Genomic DNA, 20,241 nt, shown 5'->3' on the forward strand with positions numbered 1-20,241 from the left:
CTTTAGCGCGTTTAGGGGAGTGGCGCGTGCACGGCCGGGCCTCATGGTTGACAATACAACAATTATTGCTCTGCGACATCCCCTCCGTCTCTGTGTCTATTAACACGACGCGCCAATATATATCGAAAGAAAAAGCAGAGTCAACTGTCTTTATTTTACATACACACACATACATATAAAAACCATGCCGAAACGCAAAGCTATCACCAGGATATCCGGCTTGGTCGACTCCGACAGCGACGACGACGTCGCGGACCCGGTCGCGTCGCATGACGAGCAACAACGACCCACGAAGAAAGCTCGAGGCAGGCCCAAAGCATCAGGGATTAATAAAACCGAGGAGCAGAGTACGGCAACAACAGCGTCTAGGCGCCAACGCCCTTCGTCCGCCGGTACCACGACGAAGCAAGAAACTACTGCTGCTGCTGCTGCTGCTGCGAAGAAACCTTCTGCCCGAGGGCGGCCGCGTGGCACAAGCGAGCAGGAAGATGATGAGGGAAACAATGTGCTACCGGACGCTCGCCAGGACCAAGCGAATACACCAAAAGACACGTCGCCGGCGAAGGCAAAGAAAGGCGGCCGAGGTCGCAAAGCAGTGAAGCAAGTCACCGACGACGGCGAATTTGAGTACACACCAACGGGATCGCGACAGTTGAAACCAACAGATATTCAATCGAAAAAACGCGGTGCGCAAAAACCGCTCGAGACAATTGAAGAGCCCGTGATACCAGACAGTCAAGTTCCTCTTGCTGGAGGGAGTGATGCAATATCGGATGAAGAAGAAGAGGAGGAAACAGAGACAATCGCGACCACAACTTCTCCACGAAAGTCTTTGGTGAATGGTCACCAAGCGAATCCACCTCGAAAGCGGCCAACGGTGACCTTTGCAGATGCGGAGAAAACACCATCGGATCCGGATTTGAGGCGGAAACTAGGCGACATGACGAAAAAGTACGAGACGTTGGAATCAAAGCATCGCACTCTCCGAGAGATTGGCATTGTAGAAGCCAATGCCAATTTTGAGAAGATTAAAAAACAGTGCGACACTGTCACGAACTGTAACTCACTCCCCTACCTGAATGCTGAGAATCCATTACTGACAATTCATTAGCGTCAAATAAACTCATAGCGTCGCTAAAGGAAGAGCTTGCTGCGCAAATAGTTCGAAGCAAGGAATCCCGGAATCTGCAGAAACAGCTCAAAGACCGCGAAGACGAGTCGAACAATCTTCAATCGCAAGTCGACGACCTTACCTCAGAGCTATCCACGGCTCAGACAGAGATAAAAACGTTGCAGACCAAGCTCGCTGCTGCACGCAACAACGCCGCCAGCGCCAAAACGCTAAACGTCGAAGCGCCCGGAAGCGCAGTCAAGGCCATGGCCAATCGCAATGATCGCAATGCTGCTGCTAGTGCCAATACCGAAGCGGCGCAGGCTGCTCAGCTTGCACAACTCAAGGAAGATCTTTACGGTGACATGACGGGACTTATCATCCGAAGCGTGAAAGAAAGAGAGGCAGACCATTTGTACGACTGTATTCAAACCGGTGTGAATGGAAGTAAGTATCTCAATCCTCACAAAATCAAAAGAGAAGAAGAAGAAAAAGAAACTAATTTCAATTAGCTCTACAATTCAAACTTGCCGTCGCCCACGAAAGAGGAAGCAAAACGACAGCTAGTCTCGACACGGCCGAATTCGTTTACACGCCAATTTTAGATGCAAAGCGCGACGCTGCCCTGATAAGCATATTACCAGAGTATCTCAGAGTTGAAATTTACTTCTCACGGCAAAACGCGGCCAAGTTTTATACAAGGGTGATGGATTCCCTGACAAAGCGTCGAATTGATCCCGAAGAGTAAGATGCCGGTCAAAATGTTTGATCTGGAGCTTTGGAGTCTGGAAATGCATATTAGCCTTTTTTTTTTCCCCGTTGGATGCATATTTGACATTGTTTTAACGAGATTGGAGCGGATGGATGCCTTTGGATACCTCACCTCATACATAAGGTTTGCAGTGACATGTTTGGTCATGGATAACATTGAATGTATGTACGTATGTGTATATATATAGATAATATTAAACTGTTATACACATACAGCTGTCTTTCCGCAGTAGCACGTATTATTCAGAGCGATATTCGCATCCTGCCTGGTACAAGCATGTACCTAATAAGGCTGAACTAAACCTAATTAACACGCAAATTTGGCTTCCGAAAATGAGTCAATTTAGCGCGGTTCTGTTGACAGACGGGCCCTGTGGTGCAGTGGTAGCACGTTGGCCTCCTATATGTTTTCTTGCTTATATCTAGCCAAGGGTCTAGGGTTCGATCCCCTACAGGGTCGCTATGTTTTTGCCACTCAGTGCGACGATAATAAAGAGTTTAATTTAAAAATAGATAGAGTTTTTTTTTAAATTTTTTTTAGAAAGAAGCTATGGCCATTTCTAGGGAATTGTATACAAGAGACTAGGTTATTATTAGTTGTTTCATTACGCTGTTAATAATAATCATCGTCGCCAATTTTATGACGCAAAGTAACTATGTCACAATCATAAACCATTAACCTATAACAATAGGTCCAGGGGGTGCCCCCAGGAGGTCCAGGAGCGCGTTAACCAGCACCTCGCCCAGAACAGCGAGCGTGCTGGGGTTTGACAAGCTAGTAAAAGTAGACGACGTAGAGCAGCTCGTGTTGACGGGCACTCCTCGCATTCGATCCTCCAGCCACAGGATTGCATCCGGAGCACCAATGACGGCCATGGTGCCGTGCTCGGACAGGAAGTCCTTCTTGTACTCGACAGACGTTCCGGCAGCGCAGTAAGTCGAGACCAGGCTGTCTGTGTATTTGACATCGCTGATTTCGTCATTGGAGGACTTGTAAACCAACAGCGGTATCTCTGGCGCGTTCTGGCCCATGTTGTTCTGGTTGAGGACTTTGGTGACAGCATCGTTTGTCAAAAAACTCGAGTTTGTGACATATGAATACACGTCTTGTCCAAGGTAGTCTATAATGTCTCCAACTAGGCATTGAGAACGGGCCTTTTCGAAAGCGTCCTTCTTGGATGGGAGCAGATACTCAGAAATGACAGTGTCGATTTCAGGGTACTCGTTGGCCAGGCCCATGATACCCGAGGGTACCAAACCGGTAAACAAGCCTTTGTTTGTCGCATTGATGACAGGCAGGATCTGCGGCACGGTTCCTCCAAGAGCTGCACCCACGATATTGAGCTCTGGCGCATACGACGGCTGCAACTCGGCGGCAAAGCCACTGGCAAGACTACCTCCTGAATACCCCCACATGGCGACGGTTGCATCTGACGAGATTTTGGTAAAGTCGGTCGAAGACAAAGCAGCGCGAATGTTGTCAAGCACCGTTTGACCAGACAGGTTGTTAGCCAAGAAGGCAGCCTTGAGGCCCAAGTGATCCGGAACAGCGACAACCCATCCCTGAGCGAGGGCAGTCTCGATCAAAAGCAGCTCAGCTTGGGGCATCAACAAGCCCAGGGCTCCGTCAGTCGCAGCTCCGAGTTGGAAGGCGTACGACGGGGCACAGTTGGGGTCAGACGCATCCTCTGCCACTTGGTAGGACAGCAGCTTGGTGTAGTCGGCATTGTTGGGGATCAAAATGGTGGTCACTGCCGCGGTGGCTTTTCCAAAGCTGTCTGTTGTTCGGAAGAGGATCTGCCAGGCAGAGTCTACGTTGAGAGGCGCCGCTGAAAACGCAGCGATTCCGCCTGGAGGGGCCCTCGAGGCGAGAATGGTGCCTGGCGCGCTGGTCTCATATCCGGCAGGCGGAGTATAAAACGGATCTGCTGTTGGCTGAGATGGTGTGGCTCGGCGCAGTATCTCCGTGGGCAGAGACCAGGCCGAGACGGCCAGCCAAAGGAAAACAACAAGCAACGAGTGCAGTGCCATGCCGAAAGTCCTGATCTTTTCACACCGTACGGTGAATTTAATTGTCAGACCGTGCTGGCTGGCTGGAAGACCCATCGAGGGATGGGCCTTTTATAAGCCAGCCCGGCGTAAGCGGCAGCTAGGCTCTAGCTATCCATCTATCCATCAGGATCTGCAGACCTGTAAGACGACGGACCCGGACGGAGCGCCATAGTGTGCAGTCTCAGCTGGCAGCACAGTATTTGTACCGAGGGATCACGTTGAAATTGTTGTTGGAGTAGGTCACGAGGGGAACTCGCGACGTCGACGATCTGGGGTGAAAACGGCAGTTGCTCCTTCCCCGCCTTTGGGGTGCTTGCAAACTTCGCTGCGCTTCCGAGGAAGGAACTGTGTTTACTGCTTGGCGCGTGTGACTCCACATTTCGGCAAATGAGAAGGAGAACTGTTGCCTGATCGGGTTAGTGTTTCTGTATTTGTGGGTATTAGACTTTGGCGCTAGTATTTAGAATGAAGAATTTGCCTGATCAGGACAGGATTGGGCATATTGCAAATCTGAAAATACAGTCTTGTCTGGGCAGCAGTACTCCGTATTTAACATTATATTGCATAGATAGCATTATGCTGCAATTTGCAACGGTGTTTATAATACAAAGAGGCAACCTGTATATTAATCTGCGAGAACTTTGTATAGTACAACAGATCGGGGCTGGTAGGAGTTGATTGGAGGAACAAGCAAACTGTGAGAAAACAACACTGTTTTGCGAATACGATACATACCACGTGTGTTTCCCCTCACAAGGGTCGCATCTGCGGCCTTGCGGTGACACCTGCATCTAACTTGGCTCGACCAACACGGCGTTTGTGTGGTGCACAAGTCATGAATCTTCCGGGTGATCGACCGCCCTGTGGAACGTGCACATGCTTTTGGCATTGATATACTGTCTCTACTTTTAGTCTGGCCGAGGCTCTCTGCTAGTCGAAACATAGCTTATACACCGCTGCGCCTAGTCTGCTAGAATGTGAACCCCCCCCATCGTTCGCACTATTGGATAATATTTAATCCCTGGAATAAGGCCACCGGCGCTAAAAATGCTACGCAGCAAAGGAATATTTTCAAGAAGCGAACTAGAAAATGACGGAAAATAAACCCGCTCGGACGTATATCCGTATAAGGCAATTTTGACTTTCTGAGATATAACCCACTGAACCTTGGCTTGACCGCTGTGCATTTCCTGTCATTAACGAAAGGGAATAGTATGAATAGAATATTCTGGGGACACTGTTAGCTACTTCCATTTTTAACATGGTGGAAGGATTCCATGCATTGATTGAAAAGGCCCAAACACCACCTCATCACCGAGGCCATCGAGTATACATTAACTAAAAACATGTGAGACTCATCCTCCTTTAATCCCAAGATCCTATTCGATAGGTTTCTGATTGCTGAACTTGTGAATTTGGAAACTAGATAAAACTGCAAAAAGGTGGAGAAAGTATCTACCCCCTTCGAAAAGTATAGACAGCTAGTTTTACTCGGTATTGCAGGGACCCAAGCAAGCACAAATGGAGCCCTCGGTAGGGATAAATGGAACAGACCGAGTCTAGGGCGTTTACGGTTGCATGTGCCTGGTTCTATTACTGGCAATTTGCTGTGTAGTTTACACGAGAGGGAATAAGGGTATACAGAAAAAGGATGTAGCTAAAAAAATATTATCAAGCACTCAGAGTTTCTCAAAGTAGTCGTGTATCTGTCCAGCATCCATTTGGCCATGCCAGTATTTCTCAATCAACCCTCTGCATAAGAGGTGACCAACCTCAGGGAACTGCTGGCTCTTATACGACTTTTCCACCTCGTCACTGGCCACGTCCTCATATGGATAGACATTAGTCATAATAAAGTACAACAGCGAGCCCAGGCCGAATGCATCATCGTCGAAGCGCGGAGGAGTATTCTAGTGGGTATCAGGATTCCGATAGCGGTTATTGGCATATGCAGACGGTTTCGAGCCAGGGAGAGAAGAGCCTGCAAAATCTGATATTTTCAGGTTGAGGTTACCGCCCAACAAGAAGTTCCTTGGAGAGATATCACAGTGGATAATATTGACAGCATGCAGAACATGAAGACCTTCTGCTGCTTGTTTTGCCCCATCGAAGACGAAGCTCAGGCGGTATTGTGGACCGGTTTTTCCTGATGTGCTCTCTCAGATTCCGTTCTCTAGATACTCCATTGTCAGGTAACAGGTGTTTTGATCCCATTCAATGATTCTAGGCACACGTTCTTTAGCACGGCAAAAGGGGTTCGGCATTGGTGTTTTTATCACATCGCCTGAGGGCAGTTTCTCGACGACTGCAGTTCTTCCACTCGCTAAAAATTTCCCCTTCTTAATATATACAATTTCACCGACACCTGGGTTTTGGAGCCTCCGCATGGGATCGGACATGTCGATATGTGATAGGGTTCGGCATCTTGAGTGACGTCATTAAATCTGGGATTCATTGCCTCTTGCAACGTTTTGGTGTATATTAAGGTTGATGGCCCTGAGCAAGATCCCTCTCACTTACAAGTTACATGCAGCTAGACCGACAAGAGCACCGCCTCCCCTTCCGGCATTCAGCGTTACTATGGATACCAAACAGACCGACACATTCACCGCATCGCGCGTCACCTTTACCACGCCCTGCACCTTCGAAGCTGTCGCAGCCAAACTCAACAGCGAAATCCAGTCCAACGGCAGTGTCACCAGGGAAGATCTGGTTGCAGTAGTGCATCAGGGCAAAGATGCGTTTACTGAGTATTTTTCAAACAAAGTAGGAAGCTTTGGCTTCATCGCGTTCGGCGGCGGCATCAACCATTCATGGATACAGCTGTTTGGCGTCGGCGGTGGCTTGCGGCTCCAGCGGATCACGCTGGGAAATCCGCTGATTGCGATTACTATGCTGAAGTATGACTTGGATGCGGGCCTGTTTGTGCCGGTGGAACTGCTTATGAAGGAGCTGCCAGAGGGGAAAGGGACCGCTATTGTCTACGTGCTGCCTAGCAGTCTGGTTGCTGGTGTGAATACAGATGACAGACTGAAAGAGGCAGCCCAGTCGTTGGATGAAAAGCTAGAAGCATTGGTGCGACACATTACTTCACCCTAATCTAGGCTGTTATCTTAAAAAGAATCCAACTTTCGAAATCAAACATGGGCATGAATAGGGGCACCACTTTCAAAGCTAATGAGGCGAGCAGCTCACAACGCTAGATACAGTAGTATTTGACCTCGAATCCACCTGATGCCAATATCAAAAGCACGTTTCATGCTACAAATGCCATCAAAAAGTAGCGGCAGCAAGATTAGAGGTAAAATGGTCTTCGTTGAAAGGCACGTTGGCTGACCCAAAGTCTGTGGTATCGAGGGCTGTTTGAGCAACAGTCGGCAAAGACTCCCACGCAATCAAGGGCTGCGTTCCACCGACAGTTGTAGTGAGCCCGCACGAGTGGTCCACTGGCCAGATGCTCTCATACTTGATCAGCGGGTGAGAGTCTGACAGAGTGTAGCTCGACGTGGTGCAGTCCCAGTCGCCATGGGCAGAAGGGCAGACAGCCACAACATTGCTGGCGTCGGTTGAACTCGCAGACGACAACCAGACAATGACTCCTTCCCAGTCATGGCGATGCCCCAGGCCGTCCGAGGGTTCGTCCTTTGGCATGTACCAAGAGTACATCAGGACATAGTAATCGTTGTATGTGTCACTGCGGACGTATATTTGACCAGTGCTACTGGAGCAGTCGCCGTTACTAGCACCTGTGGGTGCGAGGCCAGCGCTATAAAATACGAAAAAATTGGTTAGTTTTGATAACTGCCGAATAGTCTTTTGTGCTGCTTCAACCTACTTGGTATTTCCATCTGCATCGACTCCTGGAAACGGAACGCATCCGTTCACCACATACAGATAGGGCTGGTACGCGAGATAGACATCGCCAGTAGTGCCGCTTGGAACAGTCTCGGAAAAGCCTACAATCTCGTCACTGGCAATAGTGCCGCGTCGATAGTGAGTAGCAGCCGCGCCAGCAGCCAAAGAGGATAGAATGCTGAAGGTGGTGGTTTTCATCTCTTCACAGCAAAAAACCTTTGATGGATTGAAACTTGCGATCAACAACTTGATACACGGTTCCGGCCGGATTTATACTTTGGGGCAAAAGGTCGGTATATCGCCCAATTCGTGACACGCCGGGGTTCTAATATAGCGCCCCCCTAGTCGAGTCTATATAGTGTTTAATTAATACACCCCGGCCTATTATGCCCAATGAAGGAGCCATGCCCGAGCACTGGTCGATAAATTCGTCATCAATTTGCCGCAATTCTAAGCACCAAAGGTCAGGCGGAAGAATTGGTTTTGTATCCCTGTAGTTAGCAGTATTGAGTGGCTGTTGATACTCAAGTGCGTGAACAACAAAAAGCTAGTCTAGGTACGACAGAATCGATTGGTGGAGAAACCAGGCTCCCTATAGGCGTTCTCTACATTATACAAACACACACATATATCAATTTATCACTTGATCTCTATTGATTGATGTAACTATACAGGAAGCATGGGGAAATCTGAGGATCTGATTGGCTGCATAGCCATCTTTAAGACCCACTGTACCCCTTGCCCGAAATGGAAGGCGGTGGCCGCCAGAGCCAATCAGAGAGCTACCGACGCTTACAATTTCTCCAAGGTTGAATGATTGTTGTTTCAAGGCTGCGAAAAAGGGTGAACTCGATCTGGACGGAGTGTTCATAATTCTCGAGAAGACAACAATGCGAAGATTGTCGTTGGCCGTGTCTGCTTTTACTCCCCCCCTGCTTTGATCATTACGACCCAATCCACGCTGCCTCGCTCGTTCTCAAGCTCCGAGCTCAAGTGTTTGTGGTCTGTCTCAGGGGAGCGTCAACAGAGAGCCATCCTCGCAGCCATGGCGCGCGTCGGCCGAGTCGGCTTCCTGCTGATTGCAGCGGCATTTCATCTGATGTACCTGTACTCGATTTTCGACATCTATTTCGTCTCTCCCATTGTCAGTGGTATGCGATCATATGCCGTCGACCGCGATCCCGGAGCAGAAGCACCCGCAAAGCGCCTCGTCCTTTTTGTCGGAGACGGTCTACGTGCCGACAAAGCCTTTCAGTCATTTCCGGACCCCTCACCGCCAGCTGGCCTCAGTCCGGAAGATAACGTGCCCATCCATCTTGCGCCTTTTGTCCGCTCGCGTGTGCTGAACCACGGCACTTTCGGAGTCTCGCACACTCGCGTTCCCACCGAGTCCCGACCGGGCCATGTTGCGCTCATCGCCGGACTATACGAGGATGTCTCCGCGGTTATGACGGGGTGGAAGCTAAATCCGGTCAACTTCGATAGTGTTTTCAATCGCAGTCGGCATACTTGGAGCTGGGGCAGTCCGGATATCCTGCCTATGTTCAGGGATGGTGCGGTTCCCGGCCGCGTTGATGCAGATACCTACGACGAAGATGACGAAGATTTTACTAGCGACGCTACACATTTGGATATATGGGTGTTTGACAAGGTCAAGGAGCTGTTCGCCGAGGCCAGGAAGGATCCCGCGCTCCATGCCAAGTTGAGAGAGGACAAGATTGTCTTCTTCCTCCATCTACTTGGGCTAGATACAACCGGGCATGGATTTCGGCCTTACTCGAAAGAGTACCTACACAATATCAAGATCGTCGACCAGGGGGTCAAGGAGATCACCCAATTGATCGACAGCTTTTACAACGATGGAAAGACGGCGTACGTATTCACTGCAGATCATGGTATGAGCGACTGGGGCAGCCATGGCGATGGCCATCCCGACAACACCCGCACCCCACTTGTGGTCTGGGGCTCTGGTGTCGCGCAACCCCAGCGCTTGGAGGATGATCAAGTCACTGGGCACGAGGATGGGTACTCTTCCGATTGGGCACTGGATCATATCCCCCGGCACGACGTGGAGCAGGCCGATGTGGCCGCTCTGATGGCCTATCTAGTTGGATTGGACTTTCCAGTAAACTCTGTCGGTCGACTGCCACTCGAGTATATCGATGCCACCCCGCGAGAAAAGGCCTTAGCGTCTTGGGCGAACACCCAGGAAGTTCTAGAAATGTACAGAGTCAAAGAAGCACAAAAGAGCGAGAATCAATTAAAGTTCACGCCCTTTGCACCGCTGAGCCATGTGAAACTTGCCGCGCATGTCTCGGAGATTGAACAGCTACTCTCCGAAGGCAAGTTTGCAGAGTCGATTGATGCGTCCGCCCAGCTCTTTACAACGGCTTTGGCAGGCCTTCGATATCTCCAGACATATGATTGGCTATTCCTCCGAGCGATTGTTTCTGCGGGCTACTTGGGCTGGATTGCGTATGCGATCACGACCGTTATCGACCTCCATGTCCTGCACGGATCGTCCGAGCCGCATAGGACATGGTTCAGTAGCTCTGTTTTCATCTCAATTCTCGTCGGTTTGTTCTCTTCTTTTATATACCAAGGCTCCTCTTGGAGATACTATGCATATGCAGTGTTTCCAGCTTTTTTCTGGGAAGAGGTATTTGCTCGCAGGAAAGCGTTGGTAGCTGGCCGTGAGATTCTCCTGGGCCATGTAAAATCCATTGGCGGGTACATTTGGTTTGCTCTCCAAACTGCAGCTTTTGTTGGCATTTTGGAGGCACTTGTAAGCTTTCTTCTCTTCTTATTTTTTATTCTGTTCATGGCAGCTAATTACAAACAGGTCCAATCATACTTCCACCGAGAAATATACACTGTATGCTTTATCGTTGCAGTATTCTGGCCTTTATCCTCGGGCATTGGATTTGTGTCCCAGCACCGTCTGCTTTCGGCAACTTGGGCAGTTGGTTGTTTGGCCATGAGCGTGTTTACGCTTTTGCCGGTTATCAAGGTCGAGAGCGTCACAGCAATGTATGTTGTAATCTTTCATTCCGTTTTGTGTATCGACTAACTTGCTGTAGCACTATTGCCGGATTGTTGATATTTGTGACTGGTCTGCTTTATCTCATTTTTGAGGAGACGTTTGCGCGGGGATCAGGACATGCGATCAGTGTGTCAGGGGCTCGCACTATTATGGGGGCACAGGTCGGCATGATTCTTTTGGCCGTGATTGTGACGCGATCCAGCATAATTTCATTGCAGGCCAAGGAAGGTCTGCCCCTGGGGAACCAGGTCACTGGGTGGGCTGTGCTCGGTAAGATCTAGCCTGTCGAGAGAGATTCTATACGTACTGACTAGTTTTTAGTGTCATCACTCGCCATTCCCTTTGCGCACCGGGTGTATCCGAATAGCTCTTACTTGCACCGGCTGGTGATGATCTACTTGACATTTGCGCCGACATTTGTCATTCTCACTATTTCCTACGAGGGACTGTTTTACTTTGTGTTCTGCATGACCCTGGCCACCTGGGTGCACATGGAACACGCTCTTTACGCGTACGCGAAGCAGCAGCAGCCATTGGCAGCGTCAGATAAAAAGACGTCCAAAACGGTAGTCAAAGGCGAAACATTCGAGTTCCGCACCCTCAGCGTTTCAGACTTGCGCGTGGCGCTCTTCTTCTTCTTCCTGCTGCAATCAGGCTTCTTCAGCACGGGCAACATTGCCTCCGTCTCCTCATTCTCACTAGACAGCGTGAACCGGCTGATCCCCGTGTTCAACCCGTTCAGCCAGGGGGCGCTTCTAATCCTAAAAATCATGATCCCGTTTGCCCTGATCAGCACGAATTTGGGGATCCTGAACCGCAAGCTCGAAGTCGCGCCCAGCGCGCTATTCATGGTGGTCATGACAATCTCGGACATTTCGACGCTCAATTTCTTTTACATGGTGCGTGACGACGGCTCGTGGCTCGAGATTGGCACGACTATTAGCCACTTTGTCATTGCAAACTTGCTATGTTTCTTTGTGGCGGGGCTGGAGTTTGTGAGTGAGGCGTTTGTCAGTGGCATTGATTTCGCTGTCGATCATCCTCAAAGCAATACTAATAGCATTAATAATGGTACCCCGGATGATGCTCAGCATTCCCCCAGACAGTCGGGCAAAGCCGGAAGAGGGGGACAACCATCAGGAACAGCTAGTGCTGCTAAATCTTGATAGTTTGAGACACATATGCAGGTGCAAAAAGGATGAACCTCAAAAAGAAAAAGAAAAGAATCTAGGCGTATTCCCGATTGGTGCATAGGGGCATAAAAAGGTGGTCATGTACCGGTTGACGTGTATATATAGAAAAAATAATAATAACTAATCAAGGCATTTACATTCGACTACTGCACTAGACTGACTGACACCAACAACGCCAACGCTCAAAAGTTAAACTGACAGGTTTAATAATATTGTTGTTGTTGGGAAATGTTGGATGCAACAGTCAATTGGTCGTTTTGCTAAGGGGATCATTCCCCGCATTCGAATGAGCCGAGGTCCAGCTGCTTTGCCCGTGATCAGATCGATGGCTGACACGTTATGGATGGTATAATGGCACCTGGTCAGGTTAAATTAATATATTTTTTTTGATTCGTTTGTTTATTATAGATGTAGTTTATATATCTACATACTCTCCATTTAAAAAAATGAAAGTGAACGTGAACCCGGCCTGTCGGGATAGTATACACAGGTTCTGTACTCTGTATAGCAGACGCACCCGAAAGCCGAAGCCAAAACGGCCCGGTCGTCGACGTCGAACAAGATCTAAACCAACGGCGACGATCGCGATTTGTGTGTGGGATCTGCCCGGCCATTAATAAACGTTGATGTCAACGTGTTTCAGTCCGGAAGTGTTGGTTTTTTTTTCTTTCCTTTTCTTGGCTTTTTGGCTTTTGGGGTTTAAACTTTGGGAACCCCCTAGTGAGTTGCCGTTTTTGGTGAGGGAGGAGGCTGGCTCGGTCATTGTCCGTACAGGTATTCTTATTATTATTACCTAGGGGATTCCCCGTACTCTGGAGTCTGTACTCTGAACTGTAGTGTATCTGGAGCGCATATCTACATATGCGCAAGGAATGGGAAACGAGCATCACATGGTTGCTGTGTCGTTTAGACTCCCAATTGATCTACTAGCATTTGTAAAACTCTACTTTTTTGGAACAGCAGTCACACCGCTCAAAAAGAGAAATACAAGTCAGATGATCAGCCCTAGTGTTTCAACTTGTAGAGCGCCAGTCAGGGACGGACAGTTGCTAGTCGCGTATTGAAGAAGGGCTGGGGTTAATATTACTAGTCCATCTGCACGAGTACTTCAAACAAGCAAGTAGTCTGTACCAATGTGGTCAATCTGAGACTCACCGTCCATGCGTTTATTAAATGATGTCAAGTGGCGACCCGGCATTCTGGACCAAGATGTCATAGTATGGAGCACGGTAGTACTTTGTGCCCCATAGTCCGTATTCCGTATTCCGTACCCCGATTTTACACAAAGCAGTCCTATGGTTCACCCTGCAGAAACTAGACCCTTGTGGCGCAACAATCCCAAAAAGAAACAGGGAAAATAGGTACGTAAAGTAAAATTGCCGATGCAAGTACATCGGATTGACTTTCTGGTTGGCCACTAATTTCGTATTGAAGCTCACTAAAGCCGGCAGATGAGCAGTCGCTAAGCCTAGTCTACTGTAGGCATGATCCTAGTCCTACGACGTCGCCTGGATCGTCCTGGGCAGGGAAAAAAAAAAAAGGGCTCCCCGGGTCCTTGACATTCATTAACCAGTCCCCTGTCCATGCCGTCGCAAGAAAATCAATCACATTTTACAGCCAGTCAGGGCACAGGAAAAAAGTCAAAAAAGAGCAAGCCATTAATACAGCGGTACTATAAAGTAACTAATCCCCCGCGGGCTACCCCGGACCCTGCGGACGGAGCGATTTTGAGGAGTCTTGCCCAGCCCGGCCGGCGCTAAACCCTTCTATCTTCCCTGCCAGCCTTTTGCCATCGCTGCACGCGCACCACTCTCTACTCCATCTCCATACTCCGTGCTCTCCCCGTACCTACATCGTCCTCTTTTTTTCTCTTTACCTTTCATATCATTCGCCTGTTCGCTTCCCCAGTCTCCCCGTAGAAACCCGGTTCCTGCGCCCGCCCGGCACGCATTCCGCTCAGGATACAGGCAAAAATCACTTATTCCTGCCATCTCCCCCCAGTCTGCGGGCGCATCAACTATTACATTCTTCTATCATCCTTACCTTCTTATCTTGCCCTCTTATTCTTTCTGCTTCAGCTATCATTCCAACTACCGACGAGTTTTCCCCGCCTATTCACGCGCTTTCATGGAAACCTTGCGTGCCCCGCTGTAGGAAAGTTCCAGGTTAGATCCAAAAGTCGTCAAGTCATGGCAGACAGGAGGCTGTCTGTTGCAGAGTCTGTTCAGACGGGGAGCAGTGACGCGCCCTATTCGCAAACATCCCCTGCAGTGCCCAATGCAGGCCATTCGAGTTTCAGAAGGTACGTTTGCCTGCGAGCCTCGTGGTGAATCACAGCCTGGGTGAGAGAAGGAAGAGGAAGAAAAGAGAAAAGAGAAAACTCGAACAGGCTGTCATCTTTTTTTTTTTCATTCTCGCTTTACTGCGTTTGTTTTTTTCTTATAGCTCTCGCTAATCGGTTATCACTGTGTTTTTTTTCTACAGACAACGCGCATCCCGAGCTTGCGAGGTACGTTTTTTTTGTATTCACCTGCGAAAGTCGCGACGCCCGTCGTGGCGTGTGTGCCTCGGCACCTCGGCTGTGGCCGCTATCTCCCTTGTACCTTGCTTATCGCCCTGAGTTATATACCCTTCACCAGGCGATAAGAAAGAAAAAAAAACAAGCAATAATAATAATGAATTACGTCGCTGACACATGATATTTTTTTATCACGCATTTTAGACTTGCCACGCTCGAAAGGTACGTCGTTTGCGACCTGGGCTTCGGTCTTGGCACCCTCTTTGGGATAGCCAGACCACTTGCTGCATCGTTCACCGCTGACTCGATTGACAGGTTCGATGTGACGCTGCCAGTCTCGGAGTGCCTTGTACCAATTGTGTCGCCTTCTCCATCGAATGCCGGATCCCGACCCCAAAGCGGAAGAAGAATCAACAGGCTCGGAGCAGGGATACCGACGGGTATGTTGTCGTCGCATTGACTAGAAATTCCGGCTATCGATCGGTACTGACGATGGCGTCTTTTTCTTTTTCTTTCTTTCTAGTGACGAGGCAGACAATAATGGCTCCGATGAACAAGCACATGAAAGTCAACCCCGGGAGACCCCCGAGTATTCCTCTACAAATGCCATGTCCATCGATGGCATGCCCACGACCGCCTTGACATCGTCTCAACAAGCGCAGGAAGCCGTCAATGCAAACACCTATGCCCAGTTCATGAAGCCCAAATTCACCCGGGCTCCCATCAAGGAAGCCGGAAGAGTCGCCTATCTAGGCGAGTCGTCGAACCTCTCCCTCCTCGTCCACGACCGAGGCCACTCCGATGTCGTTCACTACCCGCTGCCGGAGAATATTCGAGGCACACGTGCCCGCCTGACCGAACTGGACAATCTGGAAATTGAAATCCTTCACCAGCGTGGTGCATTCTTGCTACCCCCGCGACAGCTCTGCGATGAGCTTGTCGAGGCTTATTTCAAATGGGTTGCCCCGGTCGTACCCATTATCAACCGGAACCGCTTCATGCGACGATATCGCGACCCCAAGAACCCGCCGTCTCTGCTCCTGTTGCAGGCCATCCTGTTGGCTGGATCGCGTGTCTGTAGTAACCCGCAGTTAATGGACCAGAATGGCTCTACGATTCCAGCCTCGACGACCTTTTACAAGCGAGCCAAGGCTCTTTACGATGCCAATTATGAAGATGACCGAGTCACTATTGTTCAAGCTTTAGTTTTGATGGGCTGGTATTGGGAGGGACCAGAAGGTAGGCTTTTCTTCTTTCTCTTTTTCCAACTTTCTATCTAACTGTTGTAGATGTCACCAAGAATGTCTTTTACTGGAGCCGGGTTGCTATCGTCGTAGCCCAGGGCTCTGGCATGCATCGAAGGTGAGTGCTTTGAACAGACTTATTCAAGTGGCGGTCCTAACCATGGCAATAGTGTGGAGAGCTCTCAGCTCAATAGAACAGACAAACGACTCTGGAAGCGGATTTGGTGGACTTTGTTTACAAGAGATCGCTCTGTTGCCGTTGCGCTTGGACGGCCAATCAATATCAACATTGATGACTCGGATGTCGAAATGTTGACAGAAGAAGACTTTATCGAGGACGAGGGCGATGCCCCTGCAGAGTACCAGCCGGATCCGGTGCACGTGCAGTTCTTCCTCCAATACGTCAAGCTGTGTGAGATCATGGGCCTCGTCTTGTCGCAGCAATACTCGGTGGCGTCCAAGTCACGACGAACGAATGCCATTGATCTCACCCATTCCGACATGGCGCTGGCGGATTGGTTGCAGAACTGCCCCAAGGAAGTTTATTGGGAGAGATCTCGGCACCATTTCTGGGGCGCTCTTCTTCACTCGAATTACTAGTAAGTAAATCGACCGCTGTCTAAAAGACATATAGAATAACCAGCTTGAATAGCACGACGCTCTGTCTGTTACATCGAGCCCACATGCCGCCAGCATCGGCGAGCGCCAACAGCTATCGAACGGAAGAAATAACGTATCCATCGCGGACAATTGCATTCCAGGCAGCCGGTATGATTACGTCGATTGTGGAAAAGTTACAGGCCCACGACGAGATTCGCTTCACTCCGGCATTTATCGTGTACAGTCTTTTCTCCGCCCTGATCATGCACGTTTACCAGATGCGGTCGTCTGTGCCCTCGGTTGTAGCAACGTGCCAGGAGCGAATGGGCATTTGTATGCGCGCTCTGAAAGATGTGTCAAAGGTGTGGCTGGTTGCAAAGATGGTGCACACGTTGTTCGAGTCTATTTTGGGCAACAAAGTCCTGGAGGAGCGATTGCAAAGAGCCCCTGGCAAGCGACACCAAAAATCTCGTACTGAGACCAACATCCATCAAAACGGCAACAACCACCAGCAGCAGCCACAGAAGAAAACCGATCCACCAAAACGAAAGTTTGACGATATGGATCTGGGGCTGCCCAACGGTGGCCCTACACCACCGGTGTCTTATGAGCGCTCACGTCCTCAGACCCCAGCAGCCACGCCACTTCGCGAGTTCCCTCCACACGGCCAGCCTGGTATGAACCCAATGCAGGCGTCTCCCAGCATGGCCAAACTTCCAGACGGCACAGGGCCTTCGCGAGGCAACACGAGACCTACGACTCCCTTCAACGCGCCATTTTCTCTTCCTGCCACGCCTCCCGATCTCTTCCTTGTTACGCGTAACTCGCCAAATCTCTCACCGACGCTGTGGGAGAATTTCCAGCCCGACCAGCTGTTCCCCGATGGCACTAATTTCTTCCCCACGCTCCCGTCCCCTCAAAACACCATGATGGATCCTCAGATGCCACCAGCAAATCCAATGCAAGGACAAGGACCTCCGATGATGAACCAACAAATGCCGACTCGCAACGTGGCCGGCGCCCACAGCAGCCCGCCTTTGGTGACTGCCATTCCACCCGAGATGGGTGGCATCCAGAGAGCGCCGCCATCACACAACATGTTTGGGCTCGAGCACACGCAGTCATGGCAGGGACTCGATGCAGCACTGGCTGGAAATAGCGTCGACACTGCAAGTCAAGAAGACAACTGGAGCAACAGCTCCCGTAGCAATGGGCCCACTGCGCCAACGACTCTAAATGTGGAAGATTGGTAAGACAACCCACGCCTTTTTTTCTAAGCATACATACTTACTGATTTATCTAGGTTCCAATTCTTCGGCATCAATGGAGGCTTTGGCGACCTCGTGACCGATCCAATGGCTAGCTAAAGCAACGATTTCTATTAAAAATTTATCAGCCAACCCGAATTTTCAGATTCAAATTTCGGGGGCTCTTGTATTACTACAAGTTGACAGGGATCTTTATCCCGTCAATATGGAAAAATTTTTGGTTTGCAGCTGGATAATTAAAAAAAAAAAACGACTGCTTTTTGATGTTTTCTAATTTCGCTCAAAAAGTTGTCTACAATGATGCATTGTTTCTGCCGGGATTGTGTTGTTGATTTTATATGTTTTTGGCTATCCAGTATCCAGACAACTGTCCAATTCAATTTGTATTTATTTCTTCAACATGCATATTGGGGGATCAAGCGCTTATCAATTCAATGTTGATGTCTTATATTATTTACCAGTTTATGTAGAAATAACTATAGCGATCAACTTATGAACCCAAACCCATATAAATTATTATTGCAAACAGTTAGAGAACTGATATTGTGAGCCGTCATCTCAAAGCGGCCAAGCGCGGATGACGTGCGAGCTTCCTTTGCAGCGCGTGGCCAATAATATTGCCGCCGTCCCCGGAGCGGTCAAGCCTCAGGCATGCATTGATCTCCGCAATGAACAGTCATCGGTCCATACGCAATAAACTACTATTATTCCTCCAATTTCCTCTTTCCTACTTCATCTTTTCATCCTAATTGAGTGTGAAATATAAAGCAAGGACTTTCTTTTTTTGGTCCAGTGTTTAAACCCTCCCCCTTCTCATAATAAACCACACCTTTTCGTCCCCTCTTTTCCAATAAAAAACCCCCCGCCTCAAAAGCGATGTCGGCAGCTGGCTCTAGCGGACAACGACACAATAATGCTGGGGACGCATCAGCACCCGCGGAAAATGTTGTGAAAAAGGCCTTCCCCCGAGTTGATCTGGATGGGCATGACCTGCCGCCTTCGCCAGCTCCCTCGAGCCCTCATTCCGGTCGTCGGTATGCGATTGCTACGGAATTGGTCTATACAGAAGGGGGTGATCAGTATAATGCCAGCAGTGTGCCAATTTACCAGGTTAGTGTCGTCATTTTTTTTTTGGGTGCAATTTGCCTTTTTTTGTATATTCTTGCTGATTATTTGTCAAAGAGTGCGACTTTTAAACAAACCTCTGGCTCTGGAGGAGGCGAATATGACTACACACGTTCAGGCAACCCGACGCGAACTCACCTCGAACGACACCTTGCCAAAATCATGTCGGCCCAGCGAGCGCTGGTTGTCTCGTCGGGCATGGCTGCTCTCGACGTCATCACACGACTCCTACGCCCCGGCGACGAGGTCGTCACTGGCGACGATTTGTACGGTGGCACAAACCGGCTGCTGAAATATCTCGGATCGCATGGCGGCATTGTCGTGCACCACGTCGACTCCACGGTGGCTGAGAACGTGGAGGCTGCCATTACCCCCAAAACTGCCATGATTCTCCTCGAAACTCCCACCAACCCGCTGATCAAAATCGTTGATATCCCCAAGATTGCCGCGATTGCACACCGCGTGAACCCAAACTGTCTTATTGCCGTTGACAACACCATGATGTCGCCGCTGCTGCTGAACCCGCTTGATCTGGGTGCGGATATTGTGTATGAGAGTGGGACTAAATACTTGTCGGGTCATCATGACCTGATGGCTGGTGTTATTGCTGTTAATGACACTGCTCTCGGCGAGCGGCTTTACTTTCCTATCAATACCTCGGGATGCGGTCTCTCGCCATTCGACTCGTGGCTGCTTATGCGCGGTGTCAAGACACTCAAGGTGCGTATGGAGCAGCAACAGTCCAACGCACAGCTCATTGCCGAATTTCTCGAATCACACGGGTTCAAGGTGCGCTACCCAGGTCTGCGATCTCACCCGCAGTACGACCTGCACCACTCCATGGCTCGCGGCGCAGGGGCTGTGCTGTCCTTTGAGACTGGCGACATTGGCCTGAGCGAACGGATTGTCGAGAGCGCCAAACTGTGGGCCATCAGCGTCAGTTTTGGCTGCGTCAACAGTTTGATTAGCATGCCCTGCCGCATGAGCCATGCTAGCATTGATGCGAAAACGCGACAGGAGCGAGCCATGCCAGAGGATCTGATCCGTCTGTGTGTGGGTATTGAAGACCCGAATGACTTGATTGATGATCTTAGACGAGCTGTAAGTTTTTTTTCTTCCACCTGTCGGTTTCCGCAGCTGTATAACTAACATTTTCCTTAAGTTGGTTCAAGCCGGTGCTGTTAATGTCTCGCTTGACAACTTCCAAGCCGTCCAGCCAGGTGATCAGCCAGCGGCTGCGGCGAACTGATAGAATTCTTCTTTTTCTATGATGTTACGTTCCGGATTTTATTTCTGTTCTCGTTTGGGCGGCGTTTTTTTTTTTTTTTTTGAATTTTATGGAAAAGCAAGCATGTATATCTCATTTTTCCAACAAATTTGGAGGTATCGTATCAATCAATCAACCCCATTAGAGGCGTTGATATTTGTACATGTAACTAGTAGTAGTCGGTTATTTTAGTC

The 20,241-nt window shown here is 49.4% G+C and overlaps 7 protein-coding genes and 1 non-coding gene across 8 annotated transcripts; 6 read left to right on the plus strand and 2 right to left on the minus strand.

Moving 5' to 3' along the window:
- Positions 1 to 184: 184 nt before the first annotated feature.
- On the plus strand, positions 185 to 1,859 carry TRUGW13939_01942 (uncharacterized protein; the record flags this gene model as incomplete). Its single annotated transcript, XM_035485139.1, has 3 exons — positions 185 to 1,058; positions 1,112 to 1,558; positions 1,624 to 1,859. The coding sequence occupies 3 exons, from the start codon at positions 185 to 187 to the stop codon at positions 1,857 to 1,859; spliced, it is 1,557 nt and encodes a 518-aa protein (XP_035341032.1).
- A 390-nt stretch (positions 1,860 to 2,249) lies between these two features.
- Positions 2,250 to 2,342, plus strand: TRUGW13939_01943. The gene has a single exon. It is a non-coding gene; the product is annotated as a tRNA-Arg (tRNA).
- Positions 2,343 to 2,557: 215 nt separating this feature from the next.
- TRUGW13939_01944 (uncharacterized protein) lies at positions 2,558 to 3,913 on the minus strand (the record flags this gene model as incomplete). Its single annotated transcript, XM_035485140.1, has 1 exon — positions 2,558 to 3,913. The coding sequence occupies one exon, from the start codon at positions 3,911 to 3,913 to the stop codon at positions 2,558 to 2,560; it is 1,356 nt and encodes a 451-aa protein (XP_035341033.1).
- Positions 3,914 to 6,514: 2,601 nt separating this feature from the next.
- TRUGW13939_01945 (uncharacterized protein) lies at positions 6,515 to 7,033 on the plus strand (the record flags this gene model as incomplete). The annotated part of the gene is made up of 1 exon (XM_035485141.1): positions 6,515 to 7,033. The coding sequence occupies one exon, from the start codon at positions 6,515 to 6,517 to the stop codon at positions 7,031 to 7,033; it is 519 nt and encodes a 172-aa protein (XP_035341034.1).
- Positions 7,034 to 7,207: 174 nt separating this feature from the next.
- TRUGW13939_01946 (uncharacterized protein) lies at positions 7,208 to 7,987 on the minus strand (the record flags this gene model as incomplete). Its single annotated transcript, XM_035485142.1, has 2 exons — positions 7,208 to 7,700; positions 7,770 to 7,987. 2 exons carry the CDS (start codon positions 7,985 to 7,987, stop codon positions 7,208 to 7,210), a joined length of 711 nt encoding a protein of 236 aa, XP_035341035.1.
- An 847-nt stretch (positions 7,988 to 8,834) lies between these two features.
- Positions 8,835 to 11,998, plus strand: TRUGW13939_01947 (uncharacterized protein; the record flags this gene model as incomplete). Its single annotated transcript, XM_035485143.1, has 4 exons — positions 8,835 to 10,574; positions 10,632 to 10,819; positions 10,870 to 11,102; positions 11,154 to 11,998. 4 exons carry the CDS (start codon positions 8,835 to 8,837, stop codon positions 11,996 to 11,998), a joined length of 3,006 nt encoding a protein of 1,001 aa, XP_035341036.1.
- A 2,216-nt stretch (positions 11,999 to 14,214) lies between these two features.
- On the plus strand, positions 14,215 to 17,754 carry TRUGW13939_01948 (uncharacterized protein; the record flags this gene model as incomplete). Its single annotated transcript, XM_035485144.1, has 8 exons — positions 14,215 to 14,327; positions 14,510 to 14,534; positions 14,859 to 14,983; positions 15,067 to 15,782; positions 15,833 to 15,905; positions 15,958 to 16,386; positions 16,440 to 17,636; positions 17,691 to 17,754. 8 exons carry the CDS (start codon positions 14,215 to 14,217, stop codon positions 17,752 to 17,754), a joined length of 2,742 nt encoding a protein of 913 aa, XP_035341037.1.
- A 777-nt stretch (positions 17,755 to 18,531) lies between these two features.
- On the plus strand, positions 18,532 to 20,029 carry TRUGW13939_01949 (uncharacterized protein; the record flags this gene model as incomplete). Its single annotated transcript, XM_035485145.1, has 3 exons — positions 18,532 to 18,765; positions 18,838 to 19,881; positions 19,943 to 20,029. The coding sequence occupies 3 exons, from the start codon at positions 18,532 to 18,534 to the stop codon at positions 20,027 to 20,029; spliced, it is 1,365 nt and encodes a 454-aa protein (XP_035341038.1).
- Positions 20,030 to 20,241: the final 212 nt, after the last annotated feature.

Source organism: Talaromyces rugulosus, chromosome I, assembly GCF_013368755.1.
Source record: "Talaromyces rugulosus chromosome I, complete sequence".
NCBI lineage: Eukaryota > Fungi > Ascomycota > Eurotiomycetes > Eurotiales > Trichocomaceae > Talaromyces > Talaromyces rugulosus.